This window comes from Phocoena phocoena, chromosome 8 (assembly GCF_963924675.1).
Source record: "Phocoena phocoena chromosome 8, mPhoPho1.1, whole genome shotgun sequence".
NCBI lineage: Eukaryota > Metazoa > Chordata > Mammalia > Artiodactyla > Phocoenidae > Phocoena > Phocoena phocoena.
In genome coordinates this window covers 11,828,344-11,846,614 of record NC_089226.1, presented here as the reverse complement: position 1 = coordinate 11,846,614, position 18,271 = coordinate 11,828,344, and the positions used below count along the sequence as shown (strand labels likewise).

The window sequence follows — 18,271 nt, the reverse complement described above, 5'->3', positions numbered from 1 at the left end:
GTCTCGATTGAGGGTCCAGTCTTGCCTTTTCTGAGAAGGCTCACCTTTGTTGCTTCGGAAACTTGCTTGTTAGTTGTACAGATAAACGGGAGGACAGAGGATGACCGAGACCTTGGCCCACATGTCAACTTCACCCACAGGCTTTCTTGCGCCCCCATCACTGAGTGGCCCCCTTGCCTTGCTGCAGTGTCTTCACCGCACTCACTTCCACTTTGCACGCTGTGCGCTTATTTTGTGGGCTGCCTCCCCCAGCTGGAGTGTGTGTGCGTGAGAGCAGGTCTTTGTCTCGTTCACTGCTACAGCCTGGTTCCCCAACACTGCCCTGCACGAATTACATCGGGCTGGCCAAAAAGTTCGTTCGGGTTTTCCCGTGCTGTCACGGACGAACCCAAACAAACTTTTGGGCCAACTCAATAGTAGGTACATGCGTCAGTCTGCTTGGGATGCCAAAACAGAGGACCACAGACTGGGGGCCTTCAACAACAGAAAGGTGATCTCTCACAGTTCTGGAGGCTGTACATCCAGGGTTAAGATGGCGGCAGGGTTGGCTTCCTCTGAGGCCCCTCTCCTTGGCTTGTGGATGGCCGTCCTCTCCCTGTGTCTGCACATGGTCTTCCTGCTGCACCTGTGTCCTCATTTACTCTTCTGATAAGGACACCAGTCCTGTTAGATTGGGGCTCTACCCTCATGACCTCACTTTAACTTAATGACCCCTTTCAAGACCTTATCTCCAAATACAGTTGCATTCTGAGTTGCTGGGGCCAGGCCTTCCACTGACTCACTTTCGAGGGATCCTTCAGCCGTGCAGTCTCTTGGTGGAGGACGTTCGTTCTTTCCTCTCGTTTCCAAACAGCAGTGTTACATTGAGCTCTTCGGTGTAGAAGCAATCTGGACTTTTCGGGTGTTCCTTCCCTAGCTCCAGGCCCCGAGTTCCACAAGGTGTGTGATGAGTTCAGTTTCCAGTGTCAGAATGGAGTGTGCATCAGTTTGATCTGGAAATGCGACGGGATGGATGACTGCGGTGATGACTCTGATGAAGCCAGCTGTGGTAAGGAGACCTGGGGTTTGCCTCCTCGCTTCCCTGATCTCCGGGTTGAAGGCTCCTGAAGTTAAGGAGGGGGCGCTCGGCCCGTTCTGGCACCGGCTTTGCCATCTCCTTCCTCAGCCACAGTTCCTGCCAGTTCTTGAATCCACGTGTAAGGAATTGAGTCTTAAAGTGAGAACCTACCCCCCAGCAGGGGTCAGGGAGTATTTATTCCGTTTTCTTTTCTTTCCCCAGTTAGGAAGTTCACGTTATATATAAGGAATATGATGGAAGAGTTATGATAAATATTTTGGAATGTGCTTCCCCCTCCCCTGTAAAGGTTACAGATGCCACAACGTAATAGAAATCACTGTTCACCATCACGTTGTCATCAGTAGTTAGGTCATTCCTTTGGTGAAGTGTCAAAATTAAAACTCAGGTATCATTAGCAAGACATAGAGGCATACGTCAGAGAATGTGAGACGGAATCCAGGAAGGTGGGCTTTTGTTTGTGGATATGCTCTTGTCTCCCGATGCGTCCAGGAAGCTGCCTTGTCCTTCTCTGGGAGGGCCTTGTGGGCTGCCTTGGGGCTTGGGTGAGGAGCCTGTGTGTCCTTGGAGCTCTGTGTTCACAGCGTGCAGGGCAGATGACTGACCATGCGGTTCACCCCCCAGAAAACCCCACGGAGGCCCCCAACTGCTCCCGCTACTTCCAGTTCCCGTGCGAGAATGGGCACTGCATCCCCAACAGGTGGAAATGCGACAGGGAGAACGACTGCGGGGACTGGTCTGATGAGAAGGACTGTGCAGGTGAGGGTCCGGGGCAGCCCCATCTCTGAGACATGCCAGCGTCCTCCCACCTGTTCACACAGAATCCAGCTCTGTCTCTTTGGTGCCTGGCTTAGGCAGTGATTTTTTTTGGGGGGGAGGGGGGTAACTCTCCCTCTGAGTTCTTTTCTCTCCCCATCCCACTGTGAAAGCAGCCCGGTTGATTTCTCCTGTTCCGAGGGTTATGCTTTCCAGGGCACAGTGAGGACTTTAGAGCCTGGCTACCCCGAGTGTGGCCTGCAGACCCACAGCTCCTTGTTAGAATGGCAGCCTCTGACCCCACCCGAGGCCTCCCTCCTGACTCAGCGTTTGCATTGTAACGAGCGCTCTGGGTGACGCATGGGCCATGACACATTTATGTGTACGTGATACACGCCAGGGGAGCACTGGTGTGGGCGGTGTGCCCATCCCTTTCCTTCTTGGTGTTCTTGTCCCGGAGCCGGTCTCGGGAAGGTTGGCATTAAGTTAAGCAGAAGAGGGTTTATCCTCCACAGGAATTAATTCTCCCACCCACCCTGTGCATTCCAAGTCCTTCCACCAGCCTGCATGAGCCCCTGTGAAAACTAACTCATCCAAATGTTAGCCCAAATCAAATCAAATAGGTAAGGTGAATCCGCTCCAAAGAAGGGAAGAGAATACAGTCTGTTCTGACACCCCATCATAAATGATTTTTCACTGTTCAGAACCGTGCCTGACACCGGCCTCCCTGGGCTGGTGCAGGTAAATCTGGGACATCCATAGTAGGTTTGGGACACATTTGGGTCTCAGATCAAGCTTCCTGTAACATTTTGGGTTTCCTTGCTTGGTGTTTTCCTCAGATTCACATATTCTTCCCTCCCCTACTCCCGGGCCCTCTACGTGTCTGCCCAATTACTACCGCTGCAGCAGTGGGGCCTGCGTGATGGACAGCTGGGTGTGTGACGGGTACCGAGATTGTGCAGACGGCTCAGATGAGGAAGGGTGCCCCTCGCCTGGTGAGTACTGCACCCGGCCCTGGCCCGTGGCACCTGCTTTGAGGAGAGGACCTCTGGGGCTACACCCTGGGCACAGCCTGGCTGAGGGCAGTACCCTGCCCTCTGGGACTCTGCTCTGTGGCCAGGCCCCTTCTCACCTCCAGAGCAGGGAGACCCTGGGGAACTCAGAAGTCATCTTCTATCACTGCCCTCTGATCTTCCTGCAGGGAAAGGCCAGCCGCCCTGCTTTCCTCCTTGGCTGTGGTTGGGTCTCCTTTGCTTCCTCTCCACAGGAGGTTACCATGGGAATTATAGGGGAGGTGTCTGTGTGTATTAAACTCCCGGGGCGGTGCAGGGTACAGAACCCGAGTCTCTGGCTTGCGAGTTGGCGGCCATCCTATTAACAGAAGGGTAAGCACTGCCATCTAGTGGCTGAACACAGAGAGGCTCTGGAGGTCTGAGAGTGACCGGATTGCTGGAGGTCTTGGTGAACCGTGAGACCACCGCCTAGGGCACACCCTTAACTGCAGGCAGAATTGTATCCTTTCCTAAACAGTTTTCCATTTCAAACTCAGTTATAATAAAAGAATAGATCATTGCTTGCCATGGTTTACATAATTCTTTTCAGCAAACGTATAGGTCAATACTCTGATTTTCCTCCTTTAAGACTTGTTTTCATCCCATCTCTTCCCTGTTTAAAATCATCACTGGTTTCCACTTGCCCTTTTTGTCCAGAAGATAGACCCTAACCCCAGAGTCCTATTTTCAAGGCCCCGTTTGAGCTGATCTTTCCTTGCTTGCCATTACTTTTCACTTCTGCAAGCTGCACTCCTCACCCACCCTGGACACACCTGCTTCTTCTCTGCCTAGATTCCTCCAGTAGGGTTTTTGCCCTTATCAGACCCGACCTCGTCCCCCTACTTTCCCTCTCTGTGAAACCCACTGTCGGTCAGGGCAGACAGAAACACAGGTTTCGTAGTTAAAGGAGACCTCAATATGTTGTCAGTATTTCTCAAAGTACAGCATGAAGCCCACCTGTAATGGAATCACTTGGGGTGTTTATAAAATTATAGAATCAGGACTTCTGCCTGGAGCCCGGGAGCTCCCCGTGTGAATGGTAGGTTGACTAAAGATTGAGGCTCCTCTTTCAGGCAGGTAGGGTTTTATTCCCCTTCTCAAGACCCACCCCCACAGAGCGTTCATTGAGTTCTGTAGCTGATGTCCACCCCTTTTCCAGTGTCATTGAACTCTGCCCTGTTGTCCTTTTGGCGCTGAACTATGAACAGCCATGTGTTGCTTCTTGGTCATTGCATGCGCATAAATCTTTCCTTTCCATAGCGATTGTGCCGGACCTCGTGTTTTAGTCTGAATCTCCCACTCTGCCTACCACGATAATAGGCAGATAGCCAGTGCCCCGTAAATGCTTCTCAGATTAAAACAAATGAAAAAAAAAACGCTTCTGTCTCTGCCCTTTTCCCCCAAGGCCCATCTCTCTGTAGTAACTTGATTGTCCCTCTCTCAAAATTGCCTGTTGGTTACTGAAACTGAGCAGGATGTTAACCAACTCTAGCAAATTCGGACTAATTCAGTGAGCAGATTCCTGTTTAGATGCTGCATTCAGCTTTTTTGAATTCTTTTTTTATGTATGTTGCCCGTGTAACGTTAAATTGGCATCTAGCTCTCAGATCTTATTTCTTCACTGGATAAGCCTCTGAACTGGATTCTCTGCCTCATGTCTCCCCCTTTGCGATTTATCTTCCAAGAAGCCTAATACATACTAATACGTAATTATATCCTCTCTCAGCCTGGACCCCCCGATGGTGCCCTTACTGTCCTGGTGTAAGCGCCATGATGTGCCTCGGCCCAGTCCTCTGGCCTCATTTTTTTCTCCCACTCTTCTCCAGGCACTTTGTTTTAGCAGAGTGCTTCTGGGGGTTGGAGAGGCCCTTTGAAAATCCAGTTATCCAACTGTGGACTACACACAGTATCCCAAAGCTAATCATTGCTTTCTCTTGTTTGTTGGCTCAGGTTATTTTGTATCTTTTGCTGGTGCCTCCTCCCTTTCAGCAGCCTTTTGGTGTAACTTTCCACAAGGTCACCGTATCAGGTGATTTCTCAGCTCCATTGTTTCCCTTGGAGATATCCCTTCTAAGAGGAGCTTGGCGTCTCCTATCTCGGCTGACTGTTCTCCCAGCCTGCTGCCTGTCCTTACCCTGGGGCTTCACTGCCCTCCCTGGAATTCTCTTTGCCTTTCTCCTGATTTAGATTCCCCGTTTTCCTGGACCTTGTGTCTTGCTTTTTCTTGGTTTACTCCCTTGTTTTGCTGGAGCACACCCTCTGGTAGCTTTGTCAGGTGAATATGATGATATGGTGCCCGAGGACACGGTGATGATGGCCTTCATTCAAGGTGTTTATCTCGAGTTTCTCTGGTTTGTGTGGGTTGTCTGGGGCACAGGCATCTTCTGGGAGGTTGCTTCTCCATCCTTAGGACTCGCTTTACTTCTCTCACGTTGCAGCTCCTTTTTTCTATATCTCAGATCTTTCCTCTTGGTTTTTAGTTTAATCCCACATTTTGGTAGAGCACATTTTCCAGAAATTTCCTGAGAAAGAGTACATGGGAGGTATATTTGAGGCCTTGCTTGTCTGAAAGTGTTTTTCTTCCGTGTTCAGACCTGATTGGTTACTGGGCTGAGTTCGGAATTCTAGACTGTAAAAAAAAAAAATATATATATATATATATATATATATATATATATATATATATATCTCCTTCAGAAATTCAAAGACATTCGTATTTCTGTCTTCAGAAAGCAGCTCTTGGAAAATCCAAAGCCATTTTGATTGGAATCTTTTATATGTAATCTGTTTTTACTGTCTGGAAGCTTGTAGAATCTTCCTTTTGGTACCAGTGTTGAAATTTCACAGTGATGTACTTTGCTGTGGGTCTCTTTCTATCTAATGTGGTGGATGGCACTGATGTCCTCTTTTATTCTGGAAATTTACGTATTTTAGTTTTGGAAAATTTTCTTGAAATATCCCTTAGTATTTTCTTCTCTCTTTTCTTTTTCTTCCTGGAACTCTCGTCAGTAATATGTTGAATCTCCTGATCTAGTCCACTGACATTTTAAAAACTTTAAAAAATTTTTCTTTAATCTTTTCTTTTTCTACTTTCTGCAAGATTTACTCACCTCTGTCTTCAAAGCCTTCAACTAAGTTTGGGCCTGAGAGAGAGAAGGATGAGATCCCTGTGTCTCGTCAACCTGCCGCCTTGCACCAGAGCTCACGTTTCTGTTCAGGTCCCCATCGTAATTTCTAAAGCACCGAGATCTCCAACACACCCAATAGGTCGCTGTTGCTCGCCAGCCCCTCAGTACTAAAAAGTGAATTTTAAAAATCTTTTCTTCTAGCAAATGTCACTGCTGCCTCCACTCCCACCCAGCTTGGGCGATGTGACCGATTTGAGTTCGAGTGCCGGCAACCGAAGAAGTGTATCCCCAGCTGGAGGCGCTGTGATGGCCTTCAGGATTGCCAGGACGGCCAGGACGAGGCCAACTGCCGTGAGTCATCAGCGGGGCCATCTCCCCCAGGGAAGACTTCTAGAGGCAGGATGTCTTGTGCTTCTGCTTTGTTTCTCATAATAATAATTCTGGTATTATCTCCATTTTAGAGATAGGAAAGTTAAGCTTCAAAGAGGGTCACTAACAGACTGGGGCATTTATTCAGTATTTTTTTGTACAAAATTGTGATCTTTTCATCAAACCATGTTGAAAGTTCTCGTAGGGAGGAGTACTCCAAAATAACACAGAGAAATTAAATGGGAATTAGTGTAAAATCCTGCACTTATATTAAAAGAGTGAACAAAGTGGGCCTTTGGGACATTAAAATAACAGGGCAGATTGATCCAACACTTACCATAATAATAGTAGGAACATCTGAGCCAAATAAGTATAGTAAGAAGAACATTAAACATAATTAACAAAGAAGAAATGAAATAGGGCCTTCCTCCTGGGTGGGATTAATTCATCAATGGGTATTCTTTAAATAAGTTTCTTTAGCCTGTTTCAAATCTGCCTTATACATAAGGATGTTGCTTGGTCAAGGTCTTAAAATCAAGGTGTACCCTATCTACAATTTTCTTCAATCCATTAATTGGATAACCCTATCAGCAAAGGAAATGGGATTCGTGTGACATGCCTCTTCTTAGAGAAGCTGGCCCCTGAAGGCCACTACATTCTGTTCTAAGTGCCCATTAATCATTTGTTTAATAATCAGTTTAAGAATTTTTGGAGATTAATGACAGCCTTATTCCCAGGTTCTAAAAACTATGTTCTCCCTTTTAAAATATTGAGACATGGGCTTCCCTGGTGGCGCAGTGGTTGAGAGTCCGCCTGCCGATGCATGGGACACGGGTTCGTGCCCCGGTCCGGGAAGATCCCACATGCCGCGGAGCGGCTGGGCCCGTGAGCCATGGCCGCTGAGCCTGCGCGTCCGGAGCCTGTGCTCCGCAAAGGGAGAGGCCACAGCAGTGAGAGGCCCGCGAACCGCAAAAAAATAAATAAATAAAATAAATAATAATAAATAAATAAGTTAAATAAAATATTGAGACATGTTTCATAAAGAAACCTCAAACATCCTCCAGCTTTACTGTTCAGCTGTTCTTTGATTATGTTTCACCACATTCTTACCAAGTGGAGTAATTCTGTGATGGGGATCTTGGTATTTTCCGAAACAATCCCTTCTGAGCATGGAGTCCTTCCCTGACTCTCCTGTATAAAGTCCCCATCACTCTCTTACTATTACTGTCTTTATGTTTCTTTGTAGCTCTTACCACTATCTAAAGTAACGTATTTGTTTGTTTACTCATTTGCTGTTTCTCTCAATAGAAGGTAAACTCTATGAGGGTAGGTCCTTTGTCTGTTTGACACATCACCATATCCTTAACATCCTGAATAGCAGCTGATTCATGGTAGGACCTCCGTAAATGTTCACTGGATGGATGGATGGATGAATTCCATCTTGGGCTTCTGAGACTGTTCACTAGTAGTTCTCAAACCTTTTCTAGATGTTCTAATGTAGTTTTATATGTAACCAAGCCCCCCATCCAAGCTCCCCCAGGCCAACCAATTTTTGCTCAGCAAATGACAGAACTGTATGATACAAGGATTCTCTTAAAAAACTAAATTCTGTACCTCCATCCTGGAGACATTCAGTGAAGTCTTAATCCTTCTTTCACAAGGAAATTCATCAGTTGAGGACAGCTGTTATAGTATTCTGCCCCCACCTCCCACTTCCAAACCCTGTATCTTTTCATCTCTAGTAAAAGCTCCCAGGATCCTTTACCTGTTCCTCTGGACCATCCTGCTTGCTCTTGTGAGAACATTATCCAGTTTCTCTACCTACATCTCAGAGTGTGGTTTTCAGAAGTGGATGCAGTGCTTCAGATAGAAAACAGGATCACCTTGTTCTAGAACAGAAGTCCTCAGTGCTGGCCAGTTCTGCTGAATCACTGTGGAGCTTGTAAATACGACACACGCCCAGTGTCGTGTTTCTGCCTCAGTAGCTTTGGGGCAAGTCCTAGGAATCTGTATGTTTTAGACGTTCCCCAGAAGACTATTAAGAACCACTGTTGTAGATTCTCTACTGTCGGATAATCACCATGGTTTAGTGGTCTGTTTGGATTTCTTCTAGTGTGGGTAGAGTCATTGTATGGAACGTTGTGTGTATATTTCCATGGGGTGGGGGGCATAAGCTAGGAGGAGTCTGATTCAGAGTCCCAGTGGAGAAATTACAGTCTGAACTCAGGAAACCGAGGTAGAATCCCAATGTAAGATCTGGGCAAATTACAATATTTCAAGTGTGTATTAGTCTCCTATGGCCACTGTAATAAATTACCACAAACTTAATGCCCTAAAATAACACACATTTATTATCTTACAGTTCTGTAGGTCAGAAATCTGATAGACGTCTCACTGGCTGAAACTGAGATGAAAGCATGACTGAGTCCTCTGAAGGCTCCAGGGCAGAATCCGTTTCCTTGCTTTTCTCAGCTTCTAGAGGCCTCCTTCCTCCATTTTCAAAGCCAGCAACATTCTGTCTCTCTGATCCTTCTTTGGTCTTCACATCTTCCTCTTTGACCACAGCTGGGAAAGGGTCTCTGCTTTATTTATTTATTTATTTTTGGCTGTGTTGGGTCTTCGTTTCCGTGCGAGGGTTTTCTCTAGTTGCGGCGAGCGGGGGCCACTCTTCATCGCGGTGCTCGGGCCTCTCACTGTCGCAGCCTCTCTTGTTGCGGGACACAGGCTCCAGACGCGCAGGCTCAGTAGTTGCAGCTCATGGGCCCAGTTGCTACGTGGTACGTGGGATCCTCCCAGACCGGGGCTCGAACCCATGTCCCCTGCATTGGCAGGCAGATTCTCAACCACTGCGCCACCAGGGAAGGCCCGGGGTCTCTGCTTTTAAGGGCCTGTGTGATTGGATGGACCTGCCCGGGTAACCCAGGCTTAAGTCCTATGTCAGGGTCTTTACCTCAATCACATCTGCAGAGTCCCTTTCGCCTTATAAGGTGACTTTAACATGTTCCAGGGGTTTGAACATGGGCATATTTGATGCGGAGGAGCAAGAGTAACTTTAGAAGCTCTACTGGTGGGGTCGGGTTCTGATATAACTCTCCCTGTTCAGGGCCGAGCAAGCAGGTGTGAGTCTCTATAATGAAGGCCCAAGGTACCTGAACCAGGACCCGGTGCAGACCTACCTGGGGTGGCAGATGCGGTTTCTGTAGCCATTCTCATCTTTCTTCTTTTTAGGATCATTTGCAGTTACATTGTCATCGCTTCCTTTTTAGAGCCTCTCATGCAGTTTAAATCTACTTTCCAAACTGGAGAGAACATCAGATTATGGTTTCTAGCCAACGAGTTGTGTAACTCTTAACCCATCAGTGCTCTTTACTTGCGTTATTTCATTGTCTGCGGAAATACTTTGAAAAGCTAAACAATTAAAAAGACTACATACAATAGACATGCCTCTTACTATTGTGATTCATCTCATTATTATTAGTCTCACTCAAACCAGAAATCAGAGGGTCATTCTGGACTGCAGACTGACAACAGGAGCAGATGATTAGGAATAAGTACCGCAGAGGAAGAGCTGCACCTTGTGGGTGCCGGCTCTCAGGTGTATTCCAGGTGCTTGATCTCACTGGGTCCTTGTAGACACAATAGGGATGGAGTTGTCACCCCAGTTTTATACCGGGGAACTGAACTTGGGCACTACAGGCAGACGTCGGAGGTTTTGCGGGTTCCGTTCCAGACCACTGCGATAAAGCGAGTCACACGGATTTTTTGGTTTCCTGGTGCATATGAAAGCCTTATGTTTACACTATATTTTAGACTGTTAAGCGTGCGGTAGCATATGTTTAAAAAATAACGTACATGCCTTAATTTTAAAATAGTTTATTGCTAAAAAATGCTAACCATCGCCTGCACCTTCAGTGAGTTGTAATCTTTTTGCCACGCGTTTGTAACATCAAAGATCACTCATCACAGAGCAACATAATAAATACAGTAATAATGAAAGAGTTCGGAATAGTGTGAGCATTACCAAAATGTGACACAGAGACATGAAGTGAGCAAATGCAGTTAGAAAAATGGCACTGGCTCTGCCACAAACCCCTCAATGTGTTAAAAAACGCAGTTATCTGCAGAGTATGATAAAGCTCAGCAAATAAAACGAGGTGCGCCTGAATTAAACAGTTAGCTCAGGCTCGTACAGAGCAGGATGTAAACCCTGATTTCTTTTGACGCCAAAGCTCTGGCCCTTCCTGAAGGCACCTTCCCCCGGTCAATGTCAAATGAAGAGGGATTAGCAAGCCAGCGTGGGGTCCCCGCCACCCCCATCCGGAGGGTCTTTTGAAGGAGAAGCTGACGAGTTCCCTTTTCCCGAACACGAGAAACCTTTGGCGACCGTGGCCCCTCGTGTGTTGCAGCCACGCGCAGCACCCTGACCTGCACAGGCCAGGAGTTCCGGTGCGAGGACGGCGAGGCCTGCATCGTGCTCTCCGAGCGCTGCGACGGCTTCCTGGACTGCTCGGACGAGAGCGACGAGCACGCCTGCAGCGGTGAGTGTGGTCCCCCAGGACCCCGGGCTCACCCTCGGCCCTGCTGGTTAGGCCCTGAGGTTGAACCCTCTTGAGCTCTTCCTCAGTCTGAAAATGCAAAGACCCTTGCTCACTGTTGGAGCTGCAGGTGAGGCGAGGCCCAGTCCCGCCTCTGATGCAGCCTCCAGCTCACCTCGCCCCTCTCAGGGAAATGTTGGTCTTAGATTGGGTGTTTTTGTTTTGTTCTGTTTTCTTTTGCTTTATTCCTTGTATTGGTACTTGGATCCTTTTATTTATTTATTTTTTAAATAATCTTTTCCATTATGCTTTATCACAAGATATTGAATATAGTTCCCTGTGCTATACAGTAGGACCTTGTTGTTTATTCATCCTGTATATAATAGTTACATCTCAGAATGGGGTTTTTTTGAGTTTAAATAATGATAATTTTAATCAAAAGGTACTACTTATGAAAAATTAGGTAGTGTCTTAGAATTATGATTTGCTTAATTACAGTAGTACATTCTGTTATACAAATGAAACAATTTAACTTGATCTTTCATAGGAGTTTTTTTAATTTTTATTTCATATTGGAGTATATTAGATTGGCTTTGGAAGGACATCCCTCGTGTTGAGGCATCATTGCTCCCACAGAGCATCAGGCTTTGTGGTGGGGTGAACTCCATCCTTGTGTCTGGCATGCATTTAGCAATCATTTGGGGGCTGCTGTAACAGTACCACCGACTGAGTGGCTTAGAAGCAACAGAAACTCATTTCTCACAGTTCTGGAGGCTAGAAAGTCTGAGAATGAAGCACCAGCAGATTTGGTGGTCTGGTGAGGTCCCACTTCCTGGTCCACAGACAGCCTGTCTTTTCTGTGTCCTCCCATGGTGGAAGGTGTGAGGGAGCTCTCTCGGCCCTCTTTTACAAGGACACTAATCTCATTTTCAAGGACTCCATCCTTATGACCTAATCATCTCCCAAGGGCCCCACCCCCTAATACCATCACATGGGGGATGGATGAGGTTTCAGCATATGGATTTTGGGGGACACAAACATTTCAGTCTGTAGCAGTAATGGATCCTGCCATGACATTGTCTTTGGATTTGTAGCATTCTCTGTTGAGAATCAGGCTTAAATCAGTGCAGACAAGGAGGTGAAATGCAAGGAGAAATGCCATGCTTGGAAATTTAGGAGACCTTGGGAAAGGTTATATAGGAAGGTCTGAACTCTTTTTTTTCTGGGTGTCTTAAGATAATGGTGGTGGCCTGACCACATCACAGTAGGTCTGCCTGAAACCAAGGAACCTGTTGGGTCCTTTGAAATCCAAGATTTCTAAGATACCAATTTCTCTTTTTTCTCCTTGCTCTCTCTAGAGGAATTAAATGTATACAAAATACAGAATCTTCAGTGGACAGCTGACTTCTCTGGGGATGTAACTTTGACCTGGATGCGGCCCAAGAAAATGCCCTCTGCTTCTTGTGTGTATAACGTCTACTACAGGTTGGTCCCATCTTTGCCGTGGGAGAAAATGATGTTTCTGTTGCCACTGGATGTTCCATAAACTCTGTGTGCGCACAGAGCAGCTCTTTGTTGACGTATTCAGACACCTCAGCCACCCCACGCGTCTTTGATGTGATGCTATCTTTGTTCTCTTGGCCAGGGTGGTTGGAGAGAGCATATGGAAGACTCTGGAAACCCACAGCAATAAAACGAACACAATATTGAAAGTCTTGAAGCCAGACACCACATATCAGGTCAAAGTCCAGGTCCAGTGTCTGAGCAAGGTGCACAGCACCAATGACTTCGTGACCCTGAGGACTCCAGAAGGATGTAAGTGCTACAGCTTATTTTTATGGCAGGGACAGGACCTTATGTGGGATTTTCAGAGTTTCCCAGGATGCTCAGGAGCGTGGAAACAAAAGTACTTGTGCTTCCTATGTGGCTGGGTTTTATGGTCCTGGCTGAGTTGTTCTTACTATGTCACTTTTTTTTTTCAATACAATTCTTTTTATTGAAGTATAGTTGATTTACATTGTTTTAGGTGTACAGCAAAGTGATTCAGTTATACACATATATATTCTTTTTCAGATTCTTTTCCATTATAGGTTATTACAAGATATTGAATATAGTTCCCTGTGCTGTGCAGTAGGTCCTTATTGTTTATTTATTTTATATATTGTAGTGTGTATCTGTTAATCCCAAATTCCTAATTTATCCCTCTCCCTCTCTCCTCTTTGGTAATCATGCGTTTGTTTTCAGTGTCTTAAAACGATTTTTTTTTAATTGAAGTGTAATTGACCTACAACACCGTGTTAGTTGCAGGTGTATGACATAGTGATTTGATATTTCTATAATTACAAAATGATCACCACACATAATGTTTTTCTGCCCCACCATTGCCCTCTTTCTACCTCTACCTTCCGTCTCTAGGTATTTCCCAGTATTTGGTACTTAGGAGATCATCATCGTTAACGTATGAGACTCGTCAGAAGTATTGTGGGTTCATTTTAAGGAAATGTACCAAAACCCTTGGGTCATAGAGAGTTCCCTAGTTCTTCCCCCTTCACAGTAGTTGACATTGGGTGACTGTGCTGATTCCCGTGATCTCTGCTCCCCAGGTTTTGTGACCTTTTCATTTGCAGTTGCCATCAGAACCATGTTTACATTTGGAGATGTTAACATGAACCCATGTTTATCTTAATGTGCGTGTAGATGGTTACACGTAAAATATTTCTAGATCTGTGTATGTGCACAGGTTAGTACACACGCATATTTTTTCTGCTTTGTCAACTGAGAAGGCCCAGAAAAACTTTATCATTCAGATTTAGGTTTCTAATGCCTTCTTCAATAGGAGGACACAGGGCTCTTTGAAGAAATGGCCAAATCCAGACCTGGGGCAGGAGATCTGTAAGATAAGCCTGGAGCATCTGGTAGTGCCAGAGTGTAAGGAAGTGCTTACTAAGTGAAGTAAGTCAGAAAGAGAAAGCCACATATCATATGCTATCACTTGTACGTGGAATCTAGAAAAGTGATACAAACAAACTTATTTACAGAACAGAAATAGACTCACAGACATAGAAAACAAACATATAGTTACCAAAGGGAAATTGGGGGGAGGGGTAAATTAGGAGGTTGGGATTAACAGATACACACTACTAGATATAAAATAGATAAACAACAAGGACCTACTGTATGGCACAGGGAACTATGCTCAATATACAGTGGAAAAGAATCTGAAATATATATATATATATATATATATATATATATATATATATATATATATATATATATATATATATATAAACCAAATCACTTCGCAGTGCACCTGAAACTAAAACAACGTTGTAAATTAACTATACTTCAATTCAAAAAAAGAAATTAAGGAAGTGCTGAACAAAACATACAAAAAAGGACCTATGAGTTATGACTTTGTTAGAATAACATTTGTTCAGTAGAGCAGAGAGAGTGCCAGAGAGTCAGCAGAAGCCCACCAGGGAAAGTGAAATAGAGAAGTTTATTACTCCCAGGTTCTGAAGGCGGTATACACGTACCTCAAGGGGCCACGCAGGAGGTCAAGGCAGGGTGCAGGCAGAGAGCAGCGGGACCTGGGGCACACGCCTTTTTTAGGATTTGTGGGTGGAGTGCTGTGGAGTTCCTGGGCTAGGGCTGGTTTGGCCAATTCACACCAAAAAAGGGGGGTTTTGGTAAACTTCTTGGGAATCTTACCTAAGGAGCACGAGGGAGAAGGCCCTGGGAGGTGGGGAGACTTTATCACAAGGGCCCTTGGGGAAGTCATGTTAGGGATTTGCATTTGCTTGTGACTCTTTGGGCTGTGATCCGGGGCTTGCTTGGGGGCTAATGTCAATTTAAGGCCCCCTTAGCCTATTTGTCTAAATAAAATGGGTGCTGAGGCGGCAGTACCGTGGGCTAGCTTAGCTAAACTCTAAGTGGAACCATTTTTGAAATATCCCATTCGTTGATCTTCTTTCTACAGGTGGTAGCTGAGTCCCTACTACTGCTCAGGAATTAGGTTAGACACTGGAGACTCAGATGAATAAGATACAGTTCCTGCCCTCCAAGGGCTTGCAGGCCATGGCTTGTTGATGAATTCACTGTATTCGCTTGCTGAGGCTGCCCTAACGACGTACCCCAGATTGGGTGGCTTAAACCACAGGCATTTATTTTCTTCCAGTCCTGGAGGCTGGGAGTCCAAGGTCAAGGGTTGGTTTCATTCTGAGGCCTCCTTGGCCGTCTTCACGTGGTTTGCCCTCTGTGTGTGTCTGTGTCCTAATTTCCTCTTCTTATAGGGACACCAGTCACATTGGGTAAGGGGCAATGACCTCATTTTAACTTAATGACTTTTTTGAGACCTTATTTCCAAATACACATTCTGCGGTACTGGGGGTTAAGACTTCAACCTGAATTCGGGGTTGGAGGTGCTACAGTTCAACCCTTAATATTCATCTTCAGTGGATTATCAACATGAATGACTACTGTGCAATCAAAATGACGTTGGACTGGAAAGCACTGTAACTGGTTTCTGTGTGGTTTCTAATTGGACTCTGAAGGCAGTCACAAAAGGGGAGATCCCGAAAGGTCTCAGAAATGCCAGCAGTGAAGTTATTAAGGAACCTGCTTTGAAGGGGGTCCCTTCATTTGAATCTCGAAGTTCTGTGCTATTAGAAAGTAAGTCTTGGAACTTCCCTGGTGGTCCAGTGGTTAAGACCCCGGGCTGCCACTGCAGGGATCGTGGGTTTGCTCTCTGGTCGGGGAACTAAGATCCTGTACGCTGCGTGGCATGGCCAAAAAAAAAGAGAAAGTAAGCTTTATTTCTTTGTAGCCACACCAGTGGTTCTCTGGTTGTACGAGAGTTCAGGACAGCAGACGCCGTCCTTGACAATTAAGATCTCAGCATCAAAGCGCAGGGCCAGTGGTGACTTAGCCCGCCCACGTGATTCTATCCTGCAGCCCTTGTGAGCCCCCGGCCTGCGTCAGACTCGCTGAGCCGTGGTCTGATACGTGCAGTCATTAGATGTGTGATGAGTGCAAGCAGGCCTTGCATTCCGGAAGAGAGGAAAGGTGTTCTGTCAGCTGACAGCGCTTTCTAGGGGATAGGTCCCACTGCCAGCTCTGGATTCTTTCTCGTCCGAGTTTTAAGCTCAGGGAAATTCCTCCAGTTGATGAGTATGCAGATGGATTTTAACCCTGAGTTGCCTCTTTTCCAGTGCCAGACGCCCCTCAGAACCTCCAGCTGTCGCTCCCCAGGGAAGAGGAAGGAGTGATCGTGGGCCGCTGGGCCCCTCCCACCCACAGCCACGGCCTCATTCGGGAGTACATCGTAAGTCCCTCTGGCAGCCGGCTGTGCGCGGGTGAGCGCAAGAGATTGCCGGGGCTGGTAGAGCAGAAGCATGTTCTGTGTGACAAGGACGCGGTTTGCTGTCGCCTTGTAAATAATCATCCATCCTCTGGAACGCTTTGCATCTCACCTTCCCCTCTCTCCGCCTGCCTCCTTGCAAGATGTCGGGATGCCCAGACCTCTGGGTACCTGTCATAGTATTTTTTTTTCTCCTCACTTCAGGTAGAGTACAGCAGGAGTGGTTCCAAGATGTGGGCCTCCCAGAGAGCTCTTAGCAACTTGACAGAAATAAGGAACCTACTGGTCAACGCTCAGTACACTGTCAGAGTGAGTGTTCACACGCGTTTTAGCCGTCCAGGTGGTCTTGGAACATGGGGAGATGGTTGGCCTTTCATGAGAACTCCGTGCCTACCTTTGTGAGATGCTTACTCGTGGTGTGCACAATACCCAACCTGTTGCTCTGGAAGCTTGTCATTTCTTTCAGTCTCGTAAACCAAGGCCACAGAGAACTTGAAATCAGACTTTGCTCAGATAACCAACAACCGATGGTAATGCAGCTTTACCTGCTTTTAACCCAGATATTCTGCTAGTGCTTTAGCTCCAATTACTTTTGCACCCACCTCTTTTCTGCTTATTTTTAGCTGCAGGGAGATGCAGAGCTATGATAAGTAGCATTTATAAAATGATATCATGGGGTTCTTACGAAATATATCATCAACATCTTCAGTAGAAAAGAGATTTTGTGCAAAACGTGTTTTGAGACCATTAAGTGTATACACAGACTCCCTCATAATTTCAGTGCTATCACAATTCCCTTTACCCAGGTTCCCTCCCGTCGTCTCTTTCCCTGTCTTATTTCAGTTGCTGGGGCCTCTGACTATCCTGAATCCCTCTGTGTATAATTTCTTCCACCCTCATAGCCAAAGCCTCACCACTTTCGCTCGTATATGTTGCCTGTATTTCATACTAATTTGCACTCTGATTTGAAAGGTGGCTGCAGTGACCAGTCGGGGAATAGGAAACTGGAGCGATTCTAAATCCATTACCACCATAAAAGGAAAAGGTAAGTGATTCCAGCATCTGCAGATTTCGAGAAGATAGAATAACCCTTTGGAAATAACTTTCAGTGTGACTGGAAAATGAAGAGGCAGAGATCAGGAAACTTCACACAGCCTCCCTCTCCCCGATACACGCACTTTTGTGGGCATCTCCATAGTGCTTTACACACGAAGTCTTTGGGGGCGACTGTTGAAGGTAGTCCTCCTTCTAGAACTGAGCGTTTGTTATAATAAAAACATACAAAGGGATTTCCAGAGGCCTTCATGCCCTTGTTCTCAGGCACAGTATTGAAAATAGAAGGAGTCCTTCCTTCCCAGCCAAGATAAAGATGATCTTGTCCATGTGTATTTGTGGTGTTTTTAAGAGAGTGCCATGCTGACACTTGTTACTGCCCCAGGGGCACTGACCGACGATGCTTAGGTGGTAGTTTTCTAGCGCTCGAGCTGATCGGAGTCACAGCTTACGACTTGCCATGGACCTGCTCCGCATGCACCAGCTCATCTCGCTGAGCCCTCAGAACAACTATAAGAACAGATAAGGGACTGGAAAGCTTATGTCTCTGGCACGCAGTCAGTCAAGTGACAGAGCTGGGATTGGAACCTGATCTCCTGAGTCCAGAGCCTGTGCCCTGAACCACTGTACCACCTGCTTGCCGGGTGGGGCTCCTTGCCTTGCATACGTGCCTCGAGGGTGGTGTCGGGTAGGAGCTGATGAAATAGTGGATGAGTGAGTGAATTGAAGCAAGTGAAACGTAGGCTCTGGCACTCTATGGGAGACAGTCCAGCTCGTCTTCCTGATTGTAGCTTTGGCGCTTGGGGCTTTCGTCTTTGGATTGGCGGGTGTTAAAGCCAGAAGTGTCGCCTGGAACGTGCTTGGGGGATTATACTTTAATCTGAGCCCGTGAGAAATAGGCTCTGGGTCATGGAGAGTCACTGTCTGGTCGCCTGTGAAAT

General features: G+C 46.4%; 1 protein-coding gene across 1 annotated transcript in view; it reads left to right on the top strand.

Moving 5' to 3' along the window:
• SORL1 (sortilin related receptor 1) overlaps positions 1–18,271 on the top strand; it is a 156,487-nt gene that overhangs the window by 117,768 nt on the left and 20,448 nt on the right. Inside the window, exons 29-38 of the mRNA XM_065883269.1 lie at positions 917–1,048; positions 1,700–1,834; positions 2,671–2,826; positions 6,213–6,362; positions 10,787–10,918; positions 12,274–12,400; positions 12,561–12,730; positions 16,129–16,241; positions 16,482–16,586; positions 17,250–17,322. Coding sequence (XP_065739341.1) covers positions 917–1,048; positions 1,700–1,834; positions 2,671–2,826; positions 6,213–6,362; positions 10,787–10,918; positions 12,274–12,400; positions 12,561–12,730; positions 16,129–16,241; positions 16,482–16,586; positions 17,250–17,322 — 1,293 coding nt within the window. The remainder of the gene's footprint in view (positions 1–916; positions 1,049–1,699; positions 1,835–2,670; positions 2,827–6,212; positions 6,363–10,786; positions 10,919–12,273; positions 12,401–12,560; positions 12,731–16,128; positions 16,242–16,481; positions 16,587–17,249; positions 17,323–18,271) is intronic.